General features: G+C 39.0%; 1 protein-coding gene across 16 annotated transcripts in view; it reads left to right on the top strand.

Moving 5' to 3' along the window:
• Positions 1-15461, top strand: part of CARMIL1 (capping protein regulator and myosin 1 linker 1) — a 349148-nt gene that overhangs the window by 163442 nt on the left and 170245 nt on the right. For all 16 annotated transcript variants that reach the window (XM_033092802.1, XM_033092806.1, XM_033092813.1 and 13 more), the window contains one exon: positions 14586-14674. In XM_033092802.1, coding sequence (XP_032948693.1) covers positions 14586-14674 — 89 coding nt within the window. The remainder of the gene's footprint in view (positions 1-14585; positions 14675-15461) is intronic.

Here is a 15461-nt window from a genome sequence, read left to right as displayed (position 1 = left end):
TATTTAAGTTACATTTGCACGGCTGCAAATAGCAAATTTTATGTTCCTGTCTTACATTCCATCTCCACAAAATTTCCTTTACTAGATTCCACCAAAAAACTATTAGAACTGATAAATGAATTCCGTAAAGTAGCAGGATACAAAATTAATATTCAGAAATCAGTTACATTATTAATAACAAACTATCAGAAAAAGAAATTCAGAAAACAATCCCATTTACAGTTGTATCAAAAAAGAATATAAAATACTTAGGAATAAACCTAACCAAGGAAGTAAAAGACCTCTTCTCAGAAAATTATACGGCATTGAAAAGAGAAATTAAAGAAGATAGGAACAGGTGACGTCATAGGAATGGCGGCAGCAGGGCGCACTTTCTGAGTTCTCCTCTGGATCTTGTTGCAAACGGGACCTATAACCCATCAAAGAAATTTTCGCTCACCACACAGAATAGTGGGGAGATTCGTGGATTACTTGAAGCTAAGAAATACTTGAAGGTACGCTAATTGGGCGAGCAAGGAAAGGAAAAAGAGGAGCAGCGTGAGAGCGCCCGGCCGGCAGCAGCGGGAGAGCCCAGCCCCCAACGGAGCCTCAGCTAACGGGGGTGAAAACCGAAAACCGCTGTGCCGGGCACGCACGGGATCCCAGGCGGAGCGGAGAGCGCGGGGACCAGGAGGTGGGCTCTTTCCCTGCGTCCCACGGCTGATTTCTCCCGCCGGGAAACCGGCCAGGGCGCCCTACTGTGAACAAGGAGCACAGACTCCATACCTGGGCCCCTCCCCCACCCCGCTCTCCCGGGCACGGGATCCCAGGGCAGAGCGGAGAGCGCAGAGACGGGGGTGGGCTCTTTCCCTGCGTCCCAGGGCTGATTTCTCCCGCCGGGAAGGCGGCGCGCCCTGCGGCGGACGGGGGGTGCAGTCTCCATACCTGGGCCCCCCCCCCCCCCGCCCTGCTCTTCCAATCCTACCCCGCCCTTCCAGAGACTGGGACTGGAAACCGCGGTGGAGCCCCGCTGTGCCAGGCACACAGGGGAGCCCAAGGCGGAGCGGAGAGCGCAGAGACCGGGAGGCGGGCTCTTTCCCTGCGTCCCACGGCTGATTTCTCCCGCCGGGAGGGCCCTAGCGCAGACAAAGAACATAGCCTCCATACCTGGGCCCCTCCCCCGCCCCACTCTTCCAATCCTACTCCGCCCTTCCAGAGACTTAAACCGGCCCCTGAACCGAGGACTGGTATCTAAGGCTCAGGCTTTGGGAAGCCTGACGGGCAGCCCTGACCCAGGCAGACTGGGTAGTGTGCGTGATTTTGGCTGCGCTAGGAGAGAAGAGACGCCTCCACCCCCAGCCACCACCTTTTCTGGCCTGCGGGAAGAGGGCGAGGCACAGCTGGGCTGGGAGAGTGAAGACCCCTCCATCCCCAGCCCCCACCCTTCCTGGCTTGCCTAGGGTGGGGTGGGTGCAGCTGCAGAGACACACCCGGAGATCAGCAGTGAGGCAGGCGCAGCTCTGGGCTTTCAGCAGATCAGAAATCTCCCGCCCGCACTCACACACACACACTGAAGAGGTGCCTTAAGACTCAAGAGTATTGGTCACATATCTGGTGGTGCCACTCTCAGTGTGCATATGTGCAGGAAAGGGCAGAAACTGCACTGACATTGTAAAAACTATCATCCAGACCCCTCAGGCCCACGCATTTAAGTCTGCAGTCCCAAAGTCTCTCTGGGCACCAGGTGACCGGCTCTGCCTGCGCAATTAGCAGGGGGCTCTTTGGTACAGCAGAGAACAACCTGGACATTGCTTGGTGGGCTTAGGCCGAGACTGTCACTGCTTTTTGTATTGCTTTGTTTTGTTTTGTTTTGCTTTGTCTTTATATCTTTGATATCTTTGCCTCTGTCGAGTGGGGGTTATCAGGTGGTTTTGCATGTGAACGTATTTGATATTTTTCTTTGTTGTTGTTGTTGCTGTTGTGCTTGGTGATTTGCTTTGTTCTGAAACTGCCCTGCCGGGGCCCAGCTTGTGAGGCACGGTCAGCAGATCAGAAATCTCTCGCCCGCACCCATACACACACACTGAAGAAGTGCCCTAGGACTCTGGAGCTTTGGACAAAGGGCTGGTGGTGCTACTCTCGGTGTGCATACGTGCGGACAAGGGCAGAAGCTGCACTGACTTTGTGGAGACTATCATCCAGACCCCTCAGGCCACGCATTTAAGTCTGCAGTCCCAAAGTCTCTCTGGGCACCAGGTGACCGGCTCTGCCTGCGCAATAAGCAGGGGGCTCTTTGGTACAGCAGAGGACAACCTGGTCATTGCTTGGTGGGCTCAGGCCGAGACGGTCGCTGCTTTTTGTTTTGCTTTGTTTTGCTTTGCTTGGTTTTGTTTTGCTTTGTCTTGTATCTTTGATATCTTTGCCTGTGTCGAGCGGGGGGTTATCGGCTGTTTTTTTTTTTTTTTTTTTTGCATGTGAATGTACTTGATTTTTTTTTTTTTCTTTGTTGTTGTCGCTGCTGCTGTGCTTGGTGATTTGCCTTGTTCTGGGACTTCCCTGCCGGGGCCCAGCTTGGGTGGCACGAGATTCGGCATATCCGGGGGCCAACTCCAGACCAAATCGGAGTGCAGCCGGGTTTGACCTGCAGGTCACACACCTAGAGGGGGTTCTCTGCAGGCTCTGGAGCCCATAGAGGCCAAATCACATTGGGGTGGTCAACCCTCACGCAGCAGAGTGCCCTGCGGGGGGCAGAGCCAAGTCTCACGGCGGGTCAGCCCAGGAGTTGACCCCACCTGCTCACTAGCGGGAAGCAATTAAAGATCTTCTTGAACGGGACAGTGTACACAACACAAGACTCACCTTTGGAGCACACGCAGAGGAGGACGACGTGGTGCGAGTCAAATATAAAGGACACATACTACATAAGATAACCTAGCAAGAACTAAGAACTCTAGGGGATCTACCTAATATATCAAAATAAACACAGTTAGCCAGAATGGGGAAACAAAGATACACGTCCCAAATAAAAGAACAGAAGAAGCCTCCACAACTAGAACCAAATGAAGCAGACGTAACCAACCTCTCAGAGACAGAGTTCAGAACACTGGTGATAAGAATGTTTAAGGAGCTTAGAGAAGACATAAAGAAGGATGTACAAATCATAACAAACGAGTTTAGAGAAAACATAAAGAAGGATGTAGAAATCATAACGAAAAACCAGTTGGAACTAAAGAACACAATTACCGAAATTAAGAACTCACTTGAAGGAATTACCAGCAGGCTAGATGAAGCAGAGGATCGAATCAGCGACTTAGAAGACAAGGTAGCAGAGATCACCCAAACGGAACAACAGAAAGAAAAAAGAATAAAAAACAATGAGGATGGCCTAAGAGACCTCTGGGATAACATCAAGCGCAACAACATGCGCATCATTGGAATACCAGAAGGTGAAGAGAGCAAGCAAGGGATTGAGAACATATTTGAAGTAATAATGTCTGAAAACTTCCCCAACCTGATGAAGGAAACCAACATACAAGTCCAGGAAGTGCAGAGAGTTCCAACCAGGATTAACCCAAACAGGTCCACACAAAGACACATTATAGTTAAAATGGCAAAGCTTAAAGACAAAGAGAGAATCCTAAAAGCAGCAAGAGAAAGACAGAGGGTTACATACAAGGGAACTCCCATAAGACTATCAAATGATTTTTCTACAGAAACATTGAAGGCCAGGAGGGAGTGGCAGGAGATACTCAAAGTGATGGAAAACAAAGGCCTACAACCTAGATTGCTTTATCCAGCAAGGCTATCATTTAAAGTTGATGGAGAGATAAAGAGCTTTCCAGAAAAAAATAAGCTAAAGGAATTTATCACCACCAAGCCAGCATTGCAAGAAATACTAAAAGGACTTCTGTAAATAGAAGAAAGATCAAAACAACCTAACTACAAATTTAAAAATGGCAATATCTATGTACCTATCAATAATCACTTTAAATGTAAATGGATTAAATGCTCCAATCAAGAGACATAGGGTGGCTGACTGGATAAGAAAGCAAGACCCTTGTATATGCTGTATACAAGAGACTCACCTCAGAACAAAAGACACACACAGGCTGAAAGTGAAGGGTTGGAGTAAGATATTTCATGCAAATGGAAACGAGAAAAAAGCTGGAGTTGCAATACTTATATCTGACAAAATAGACTTTAAAATGAAGAACATACGAAAAGATAAAGATGGGCACTATATAATAATAAAGGGATCGATCCGACAAGAGGACATAACCCTAGTAAACATCTATGCACCCAACATAGGAGCACCTAAATATATAAAACATGTACTGACTGACATAAAGGCAGAGATCAACAGTAACACTATTATAGTCGGGGACTTCAACACACCTCTGACCACAAGGGACAGGTCTTCCAGACAGAAAATCAATATGGAAACAACAGCCTTAAATGATACATTAGACCACTTGGATTTAATCGATATTTTCAGAATATTTCACCCCAATGCTGCAAAATACACCTTTTTCTCAAGCGCACATGGAACATTTTCCAAGATAGACCATATGTTAGGCCACAAAACAAGTCTTGATAAATTTAAGAAAATTGAAATCATACCAATTGTCTTCTCTGATCACAATGCTATGAAATTAGAAATGAACTACAGGAAAAAAACTGGAAGACACACCAATTCATGGAGGCTGAATAACTTATTACTAAATAATGAATGTGTCAAGCAGGAGATCAAGGAAGAAATCAAAAGATATCTCGAGATAAACGAAAATGAAAACACGACGACCCAAAATCTATGTGATGCCGCGAAAGCAGTCCTAAGAGGGAAATTCATAGCTTTGCAGGCCTACCTAAAGAAACAAGAAACATCACTAATCAACAGTTTATCTTCACATTTAAGGGATTTGGAAAAAGAACAGCAAAATAAGCCCAAAGGGAACACAAGGAAGGAGATAATAAAGATCAGAGCAGAAATAAATGAAATAGAAAACAGAAAAACAATACAAAAGATCAATGAATGCAAGAGTTGGTTCTTAGAGAAGATAAACAAAATCGACAAACCTTTAGCCAGTCTCATTAAAAAAAAGAGAGAGAGGACCCAAATTAATAAAATCAGAAATGAAAGAGGAGAAGTGACAACGGACACTGCAGAAATACAAAGAGTTTTAAGAAGTTACTATGAGCAACTATATGCCAACAAATTTGACAATTTGGAAGAAATGGACAGTTTTCTAGAGGCGTACAACCTTCCAAGGCTAACTCAAGAAGAAACAGAAAACCTGAATAGACTGATTACCACTACGGAAATTGAATCAGTAATCAACAGTCTCCCAACAAACAAAAGCCCTGGACCAGATGGCTTTACAGGTGAATTTTACAAAGCGTTCAAAAAAGAATTATCACCAATTCTTCTCAAGCTCTTCCAAAAAATCCAGAAGGAGGGAAGACTCCCAAACACTTTTTACGAAGCCACTATCACCCTGATCCCAAAATCAGACAAAGACACCACGAAAAAAGAAAACTACAGGCCGATATCTTTAATGAACATAGATGCAAAAATCCTCAACAAAATATTAGCGAACAGAATTCAGCAATACATTAAAAAGATCATTCACCACGATCAAGTGGGATTCATCCCTGGTATGCAGGGGTGATTCAACATCCGCAAATCTATTAATGTTATACACCACATTAGCAAAATGAAAAATAAAAATCACATGATCATATCAATAGATGCAGAAAAAGCATTTGATAAAATCCAACAGCCATTTATGATAAAAACCCTTAAGAAAGTGGGAATAGAGGGATCTTATCTCAACATAATAAAGGCCATATATGACAAACCCACAGCTAACATCATACTCAATGGGGAAAAGCTAAAACCATTCCCCCTAAGATCAGGAACAAGGCAAGGATGCCCACTATCTCCGCTTCTATTCACCATAGTTCTGGAAGTTCTTGCCACAGCAATCAGACAAGAAAAAGAAATAAAAGGCATCCAGATTGGTAAGGAGGAAGTAAAGTTATCATTGTATGCAGATGATATGCTACTATATATAGAGAACCCTAAAGACTCCACCAAGAAGCTATTAGAGCAGATAGATGAATTTAGTAAAGTAGCAGGATACAAAATTAATATTCAGAAATCAGTTGCATTTGTATATACCAATAATAAAACATCAGAAGGAGAAATTAAAAAAACAATCCCATTTACAATCGCTCCAAAGACTATAAAATACCGGAGAATAAATTTAACCAAAGAAGTAAAAGATCTATACTCAAAAAATTATAAGACACTGAAGAAAGGAATGAAGGAAGATATAAATAGATGGAAACACATATCATGTTCATGGATAGGAAGAATTAATATAGTTAAAATGTCCATACTGCCTAAGGCAATATACATATTCAATGCAATTCCTATCAAACTGCCAACGTCGTTTTTCACAGAAATAGAACATATAATCCTAAAATTTATATGGGACCATAAAAGACCCCGAATAGCAAAGGCAATATTGAGAAATAAGAACAAAGTGGGAGGTATAACAATACGTGACTTCAAATTATACTACAAGGCTACAGTAATCAAAACAGCATGGTACTGGCATAAAAACAGACACATAGATCAATGGAACAGAATAGAGAGTCCAGAAATAAATCCACGCCTATATGGAGATTTAATCTACGACAATGGAAGCAAGAATGTACGATGGAGTAATGACAGTCTATTCAATAAATGGTGCTGGGAAACCTGGACAGACACATGCAAAAAAATGAAGTTGGACCACCTCCTTACACCATATACAAAAATAAATTCGAAATGGCTTAAAGACTTAAATGTAAGATCTGAAACCATAAAATACCTAGAAGAAAATATAGGAAGAAACTTCTCAGACATTACCCAGAGTAAGATTTTTACTGATATATACCCTCGCTCGAGGGAACTAAGAGAAAAAATAAACATGTGGGATTATATCAAACTAAAAAGTTTTTTCACAGCAAAGGAAACCATCAATAAAACAAGAAGGGATCCTACTGAATGGGAAAAGATATTTGCCAATGATATATCTGATAAGGGATTAATATCACAAATCTATGGAAAACTCACTCAACTCAACTCCAGAAAAACAAACGATCCAATTAAAAAATGGGCAGAGGACTTGAAGAGACAGTTTTCTAAAAAGGACATACAGATGGCAAACAGACATATGAAGAAATGCTCAACCTCACTAACCATCAGAGAAATGCAAATAAAAACCACAATGAGATACCACCTCACCCCAGTCAAAATGGCTATCATCAATAAATCAACAAACAACAAGTGCTGGCGCGGATGTGGAGAAAAGGGAACGCTTGTGCACTGTTGGTGGGATTGCAGACTGGTGCAGCCGCTATGGAAAACAGTATGGAGGTATCTCAAAAATCTGAAAATGGAACTACCTTATGATCCAGTAATTCCACTCCTAGGTATCTATCCGGAGAAATCCAAAACTTCAATTCAAAAATCTTTATGCACTCCTATGTTTATTGCAGCACTATACACAATAGCTAAGGCATGGAAACAACCAAAATGCCCATCGGTAGATGACTGGATTAAGAAACTGTGGTACATTTATACAATGGAGTATTATGCAGCCATAAAAAAGAAAGAAATCTTACCATTTGCAACAACATGGATGGATCTAGAGAACATTATGTTAAGTGAAATAAGTCAGACAGAGAAAGATAAGTACCATATGATCTCACTTATTTGCGGATTCTAAAGAAAAGAATAAGTGAATGAACTAATCAGAAACAGTTTGGGAGACAATGAGGAAAAACTGAGGGTTGCTAGATGGGCGGGAGGGGTGGGGGGGTGGGGGGGAGGGTGAGGGAATTGGAGGGCAGTCGGTGACCACAGGATGGCCACGGGGTTTGAAAATTAATCTGGGGAACGCAATTTGGTGGTTACCAGAGGGTAAGGGGGTTGGGGGGTGGGGGATGAGGGTGAGGGGGATCAAATGTATGGTGATGGAAGGGGAGCTGACTCTGGGTGGTGATTTATGGATGATGTGATACAGAATTGCACACCTGAAATCTATGTAATTTTACTAACAATTGTCACCCCAATAAATTAAAAATAAATTTAAAAAAAAAAAAAACTGAGGCAAAGAGAGATTAAATAGCAGAGCCAAGAACCAGACGCAGGTCTAAGTGCATTTAAATCTTATGACTGCTCTTTAATGAAATTTCCAGATGATAGAAATATAATTTATGATGCCAGATAAATAAGGCATTATACTACATAATTATTCCACTAGGACCTCAATTAAACTATAAAATTCCTACACTGTAATTTTTAGCCATTTGAAAAACTAACTTCAATGATGCCGTTTAGCTTTCAAATATTTTTAAGGTTTTCTCATTGTGTATAAGCTATTTCTCAGAAAATCCATGTTTTCTACCGAGAGTCTCACAGAGTTGACATGTCACAGAATTACTGTAAGGGAATCTTAAAGATACTCTAAAAGTTTGAAGCAATAAATGCCGTTTACTAAATGTAAAAAAAAAAAAAAAAAAAAGAGGATAGGAATAAATGGAAACATACGAGTATACCATGCTCATGGATAGGAGGAATTAATATAGTTAAAATGTCCATACTTCCCAAAGCAATCTGTAGATGCACTGCACTCTCTATCAAATTACCAATGACATTTTTCACAGATGTAGAACAAATAATCCTAAAATTTATATGGTACTATAAAAGGCCCCCAATAACCACAGCAATCCTAAGAAATAAGAATAAAGGGGAGGTATCACACTACCTGACATCAAATCATACTATAAGTCTATAGTGATCAAAACAGCATGGTATTGCCTTAAAAACAGACACATAGATCTGTGGAACAGAATATGAGTTCAAAAATAAATCCATTCCTATATGGTCACTTACTCTGTGATAAAGGAACGAACAATTTACATTGGGGTAAAGACAGTCTATTTAATAAATGCCGCTTGGAAAATTGGACAGATACATGCAAAAAAAAAAAGAAAAGAAAAGAAAATGGATCACCTTCTTGCTCCATGTTGAAGAATAACCTCAAAATGGATTAAAAACTTAAATGTAAGACCCAAAATCATAAAACTAAAAGAAAATGTAGGAAGTAAACTCTCAGACATTACCCTTAGTAATATTTTTACTAATGTATCCCCTTGGGTAAGAGAAACAAAATAAAAAATACAAAATGGGACTACGTCAAACTAAAAAGTTTTTTTCACAGCAGGGAAATCATCAACAAAACAAAAAGACATCCTACTGAATGCAAGAATACATTTGCCAATGATACATCTGATAAGGGTTAATAGCCAAAATTTATAAAAAGCTCATACAACTCAACACCAAAAAATCCAAACAACCCAATTAAAAAATGAGCAGAGGACATGAAGAGACATTTCTCCAAAGAGTACATACAGATGGCTATTAGACATGTGAAAAGATGCTTAACGTCACTAATCATCAGAGAAATGCAAATAAAAACCACAATGAGATACCACCTCACTCCTGTCAAAATGGCTATCATCAGTAAATCAACAAACAACAAGTGCTGGTGAGGATGTGGAGAAAAGAGAACCCTTGTGCACTGTTGGTGGGATTGCAAATTGGTGCAGCCACTGTGGAAAACAGTATGGAGGTTCCTCAAAAAATTAAAAATAGAGCTACCTTATGATCCAGCAATTCTATTCCTAGGTATTTATCCAAAGAAACCCACAACACTAACTTGAAAAAAATATAGGCACCCCTATTTTACTACAGCACTATTCATAATAGCCAAGATATGGAAACAACCGAAATGTCCATCAAAAGATGATTGGATAAAGAAATTGTGGTACATTTATACAATAGAGTATTAATCTGCCATAAAAAAGAATGAAATCTTACATTTGCAACAACATGGAGGATTTGGAGAATATTATGCTAAGTGAAATAAGTCAGACTGAGAAAGGCGAACACCATGTGCTCTCACTTATATGTGGAATTTAAAGAACAAAATAAACGAGCAGACAAAACAGAAATAGACTCAGAGATACAGAGAAAAACTCGTGGTTGCTAGATGAGCATGGGATTAGGGGATGTGGCGAAGGTGAAGGGATTAGAAAGTACAAAATGGTAGTCACAAGATAGTCATGGGGATGTGAAATACAGTATGGGGAATATAATCAATAATGTCGTAAAGACTGTGTAGGGTATTAGGTGGATACTGGACTCATCAGGGGACCACTTCATAGATTATATAAATGCCTAACCACTGCACTGTATACCTGAAGCAGAATAATATTGAATGTCAACTATAGTTATATATGTATATGTGTATCTGTGTGTGTGTGTGTGTGTGTGTGTGTGTGTGTGTGTGTGTGTGTATAGTCACGGGATGTAAAGTATAGCATAGGGAATATAGTCAGTGGTATTGTAATAGCTATGTACAATGTCAGAGGGGTAGTAGAGTCAGAAGGTTTATCACTTTGTGAGGGGTGTAAATGTCTTATCATTATGTTGTATTGTACACCCAAAACTAATAAAAAAATTACTTAAAAAAAGAAACTTTAGTCCAAATAAGTAGTCGTTCCCATTCCTTCCTTCTCCTAGCCACAGAACTGCAAGATAATAAATTTATGTCTTAAGCCAAAAAAAAAAAAGCAAAAAACTTTTCCTTCCGAAGAATTGAGGAAAACCTTACTTACCAGGTAGAGTTGGTCCGGTTGAGTTATGGAGTTAACATTAATTTTCTCAATGAGGTTTGGGCAGATTTATTTGTAAGCAAAGTAAATATGTTAGTTTTCGTAAGATGTGGGGGAGCCAAATTTTTGGTCTGTTTTACCAGTGGGAATAAGATGCTCTGTTGGGTTTTTTTTTTCCAAGTTCAAAGTAGCCACATGGACAGATGCTTATCCGAGAGTTAGCTTTCTGCTGCTTCATTTTAGAACAGGAAATAATCTAGACATTGTTTTATTGGAGATTCTTATATTCAAGCCTCCAACTTTCAGAGGTCATAGAAATTGGTGGTTTAAGATTTTGATAGCGAAGAGGTAAGGTTTGGATTGAGACGTAGATCTATAGAAAGTGGAAGGTTGAGATTTGCTAGAGGACAGGCTGCTGATTCTCTGAACTGGCGTGTGGGTGAGTGGCTTAAGGCATGGGCTGAATTCATGAGGGGCCTATTAAGAGTCATTGTGGTGTAGGAAAGAAGGTGGACTTAGAAAAAGAAATCTAGGTTTCAGATTTTGATTCTTATTATAAGACCTGGTGACCTTAGATAGGTTACTTGACCTTCAGTACTTTAGCTTCCTGTGTACCTATTATTGAATGCTAGTTGGAGCTCATCTTATTCATCTCTATCCAGTGCTTATTATGTAGTTCATAATAGCTACTGAATAAAAATTGGTTTAATAAATAGATGTCAAGTTAGTTTGTTGAATGAATTGAATAGACATAGCAATATAACTAATTTGCAGGTTACTGAAATGAGTAAATAATGCATACAGAAATTCTAATACAGTACCTGATGTACTGTAGGCATTTCATACCTGTTAAGTTGTTATTATCATCATCACAATCAGACTAGCAAAGAGACTGAGAAATGAACAAATGTGGGAACACGAATTATGGAAACTACATCAGTTAAACGGGGAAGTACCTGAGGTCAGTGATGATGGAGATGGGGATGGAGGGAGAGCCAGGTGAACTCTCAGGGAACAGACAGAAAGCCACGATGGTAGATCTGGGAACAGAAGCCTCATACTTGCTGCTGGGCCAGGGACTATGTTCAGGACTGAGCCAGCAGAGGTTACAGATGGGAGAGGGGAGCCATTTGAAGAATGAGAAGTAGATTAGCCCAGGGATTATGGGATCAGAGAGAATAATACTTCTCTACCAGTTTTCCTGTCTCATTCAGACATTCACCTAAATTCATCATTTTCAAAATGGGGCACATGAGAGCTCTGAAGAGGTGATGGATATCCCACTTTTGGAAATTGTCCCAACTCACTAGTGCAAAAATGTGTCCAGGTCATGCTTCCATTCTATTATCCTTCCTCCCAGGCATCATCTCCTTTCAGCTGCCTTAGATGTTTAGGAAAGAAAAAATGCACCTAATGATTTCAGTCCTGGTAAAACAAAGCCTATAAGTGCTCATATACTTTCCTGGGTATCCTGGGATAGAAGGAAGGAGAGCGACAGGATTTCAGGACTTACTGCTTTTCATTAGCTGAGATTTAAGCACAAAAATACATATGTGTATATTTTTAATATTTGATATTTTAAAATGAAAAATTGTCTTTGGGATAACACAACAATCTTTAAAAAGAATAACAATTCTTCATGTTTATCATCATTTTATTTTTCACTAAATGCAAGTTCTGGAGAGTCATTGTATTATTTTGTTAAAATATTTTTTCCAAGGGGGTTGGGGGTGGGAGATTAGGGTAAGGGGGATCAAATATATGGTGATGGAAGGAGAACTGACTCTGGGTGGTGAACACACAATGGGATTTATAGATGATGTAATACAGAATTGTACACCTGAAATCTATGTAATTTTACTAAAAATTGTCACCCCAATAAATTAAAAAAAAAATTTTTGTAAATCAGTGAACATAGGGCTGAACATGCAGTAGACATTTGGGGACACTACTCTAATGGTCACATTTTACTTGGTATCTAGGTTTTGTGTGTGATCTCTTTAAAATTTTCATTACTATATATTTTTCAGTATAGAAAACAATGCCTTTCATGTAGTTGGCACTTAACAAAAAGTAGCAGCATTAATGTAATCCTGAATGACTTGTTATACCTCTCCCCTACCAGCATCTTAAAGAAAAGTTGGACACACTTTTCTTACACTTCGTTTTATAAATGTTATTGCCGTGATTATATCCAAGGGGTAAATGAAAGTCCTCTTTTGGTAAATTATTTTTCTGAGTGCTCTGTGAGGAAGGCCTACAAAGGTCATGATACCTTGATTGTGTCTGGAAATTAGGATAACCCTTGCAGAAATATTCATTGTCTGAGACTGCTTTTAATCGTGACAACACAGAATAAGATCAGTTCTCCTTTGTTGTATATTGTAAGACGAATTATTCTGAGAAGGGGTCACCATTGTGAAAATCACCACCATCAGCATAATGTAAAGTGTAGGCATCAGGTCAATTGGAATTAATTTCCTCTTCCCTCATCAATCTGTGGGATACATTAGAAATCCAAGAACAGTGTGCAAGCCACATGATAAATCAAATGGAATCAAACAGCACATTAGAGTTATAAGAGCCTTAGATGCTGTGGACTTTGTTTGCTTCTAAGTCAGGTTTTCCAAAGGATACTCGACTACAGAACTTTTGCTGCATTTCAGACTGTTCCAAAAATGGTTAATCCAGTTAGGTATTTGTCATCTGATAATCAAAGAACTGTAATCTTTTTACATGGTATTTAAGAAAATAAACTGCTTTGACTATTGTATGCCATGGCACACATAAGATGATTTCCACCCCCTTTTTTAAAAAATATAAAGGATTAAAATAGACTCTAGGTTGTAATGAGATTTTAAAATCACATTCTAATGTATCAATAATTTTAAGGTCAGGAGTCACCTTAAATTAGTTTTGGAATAAGGCAAAATATAAATAAATATTAAAACATTAATAAGTAAAAATTTAAAAGAAAAATAATGTACAGTTCTATCACTAGGCACAACACTTTGTTTTTCAGTCCCCTCAAAATTTTTGCTACATACATTAGCCATTTCAATTGTTGTAATCTTTATTGAACATTTTCATTTTAATTATGCATTTTCATTTGACACTATATCTTAAGCATTTAAAATATTTCAACAGATATAATTTTATAACTACATAGTTTTTCAAAACAATGTTTATTAACACGAGGCGATTATTTAACGAGTTCTTTCTTTTTATTAGGTTGTTTCCCATTTTACCCTCTTTTAGAGAATACTAAGGGGAACATCATTGACAGTAGTTAACATTCATCAAGTGCTTATTCAGCATCCCTTTAAAATACATAACATCTTTAAGCCTTATTTTTTTAATCTTTAAAAAAGGAATAATACTACTTAATTAACACTTTTGTAATGAAATACACATAAAGGGCTTAGCTCAGTGCCTGACACATGACAAGAGCTCAGTAAATAAATCATCATCATCCTCACTGCCATTTACTCTTTATTCTCCATTTTGCATGTCACTTTCTTTGGGAATTCCTTATGGTTTTCCTAAGACTGGGTGAGATGTTACTCTGTGTGCCCACAGCATTACCCAAATGGTCTTTTTATTATTCTATCATAATGTATATTTTCTAGTCTGATTCCCCTGCTGGATGGTACACTCTTGAAGACAGAGACTTTGTACTTTATGTCATTGTGTCCTTAGGACCTTCATCATGATGGCGTGTTGTAGTAGATGCTCAGTTAAAGTTTGTTGAATTGAATAAAATGCATAAGTGAATGCTTTATTTAATTGCAACTTTGTATCTGCATAGGTTTGTAACAATGAAGTGAGCTTGTTTGTAGACTTATGGCATGGTTAAAGAATGTTTTCTGTTATAGTCCACTGATGTCTGTGAACAAATCTTGAGGGTCGTGAGTAGGTCCAATCGATTGGAAGAATTGGTGTTGGAAAATGCTGGACTTAGAATGTGAGTATTGTCCTGAATATACGAATATGTTCCTTAAAACTTTTTGCCATTTCCTCTAAAATTAATATATAGTTTTAAAAAGAGTTGAGCTACTCACATATATGGAGAGAGTATCAGGTTTTCCCTTATTTAAAAAAATCCCTATAATTGCCATCATTATCACAAAGGTCACAGATTTTATATAATCATTTACTGTTGTGTCACTTGATATTTCTGATGGTGCATGGTGCACGATATAGTGGTTGAAAGCATGGACCCTTGACCCAAATGCTTCATGGCCTTGGGCAAATTTTTTTAGTCCTCTGCCTCAGTCTCTTCATCTTTAAAGTGGAGATAATATTAGTGCCTACCTTACAGAATTATAATTCTAAGGAAATGAATTAGTATATGTAAAGTGTTTAGAGAAGTATCTTTCATATTCTAGATGCTACATGTTAGCTTTTATTAGTGTCATTGATGGCAGTCATAGTAATACCTGTTTCATATGATTTTACTGCTTTGCTTTGATCTGTTTTAGCCATTTCCCACCCTTTCCAAATTCACACTAACATTGTCTTCATTTAGTGGTTCCGTAGTCTATACCGAAGACTTATGTGGGGATAGAGTTTGAATCTGCTAGAACAAAGACTTTACTGCTACTAAGTGAGGAGGGTTGGCAGTTTTATAATCATAGCACTTAGTGCATTATTTTAAGTTAGACATACCTAAAACAGTGATTTTGATTTTTGTTAAAATATGGTGCTAGCAATTGTAGCCTTTAAACTCAATAATTAGAGCAATCAGGTTT

The sequence above is a fragment of the Rhinolophus ferrumequinum genome, chromosome 22 (assembly GCF_004115265.2).
Source record: "Rhinolophus ferrumequinum isolate MPI-CBG mRhiFer1 chromosome 22, mRhiFer1_v1.p, whole genome shotgun sequence".
Lineage (NCBI taxonomy): Eukaryota > Metazoa > Chordata > Mammalia > Chiroptera > Rhinolophidae > Rhinolophus > Rhinolophus ferrumequinum.
This window is presented reverse-complemented; position numbering and strand designations above follow the sequence as displayed.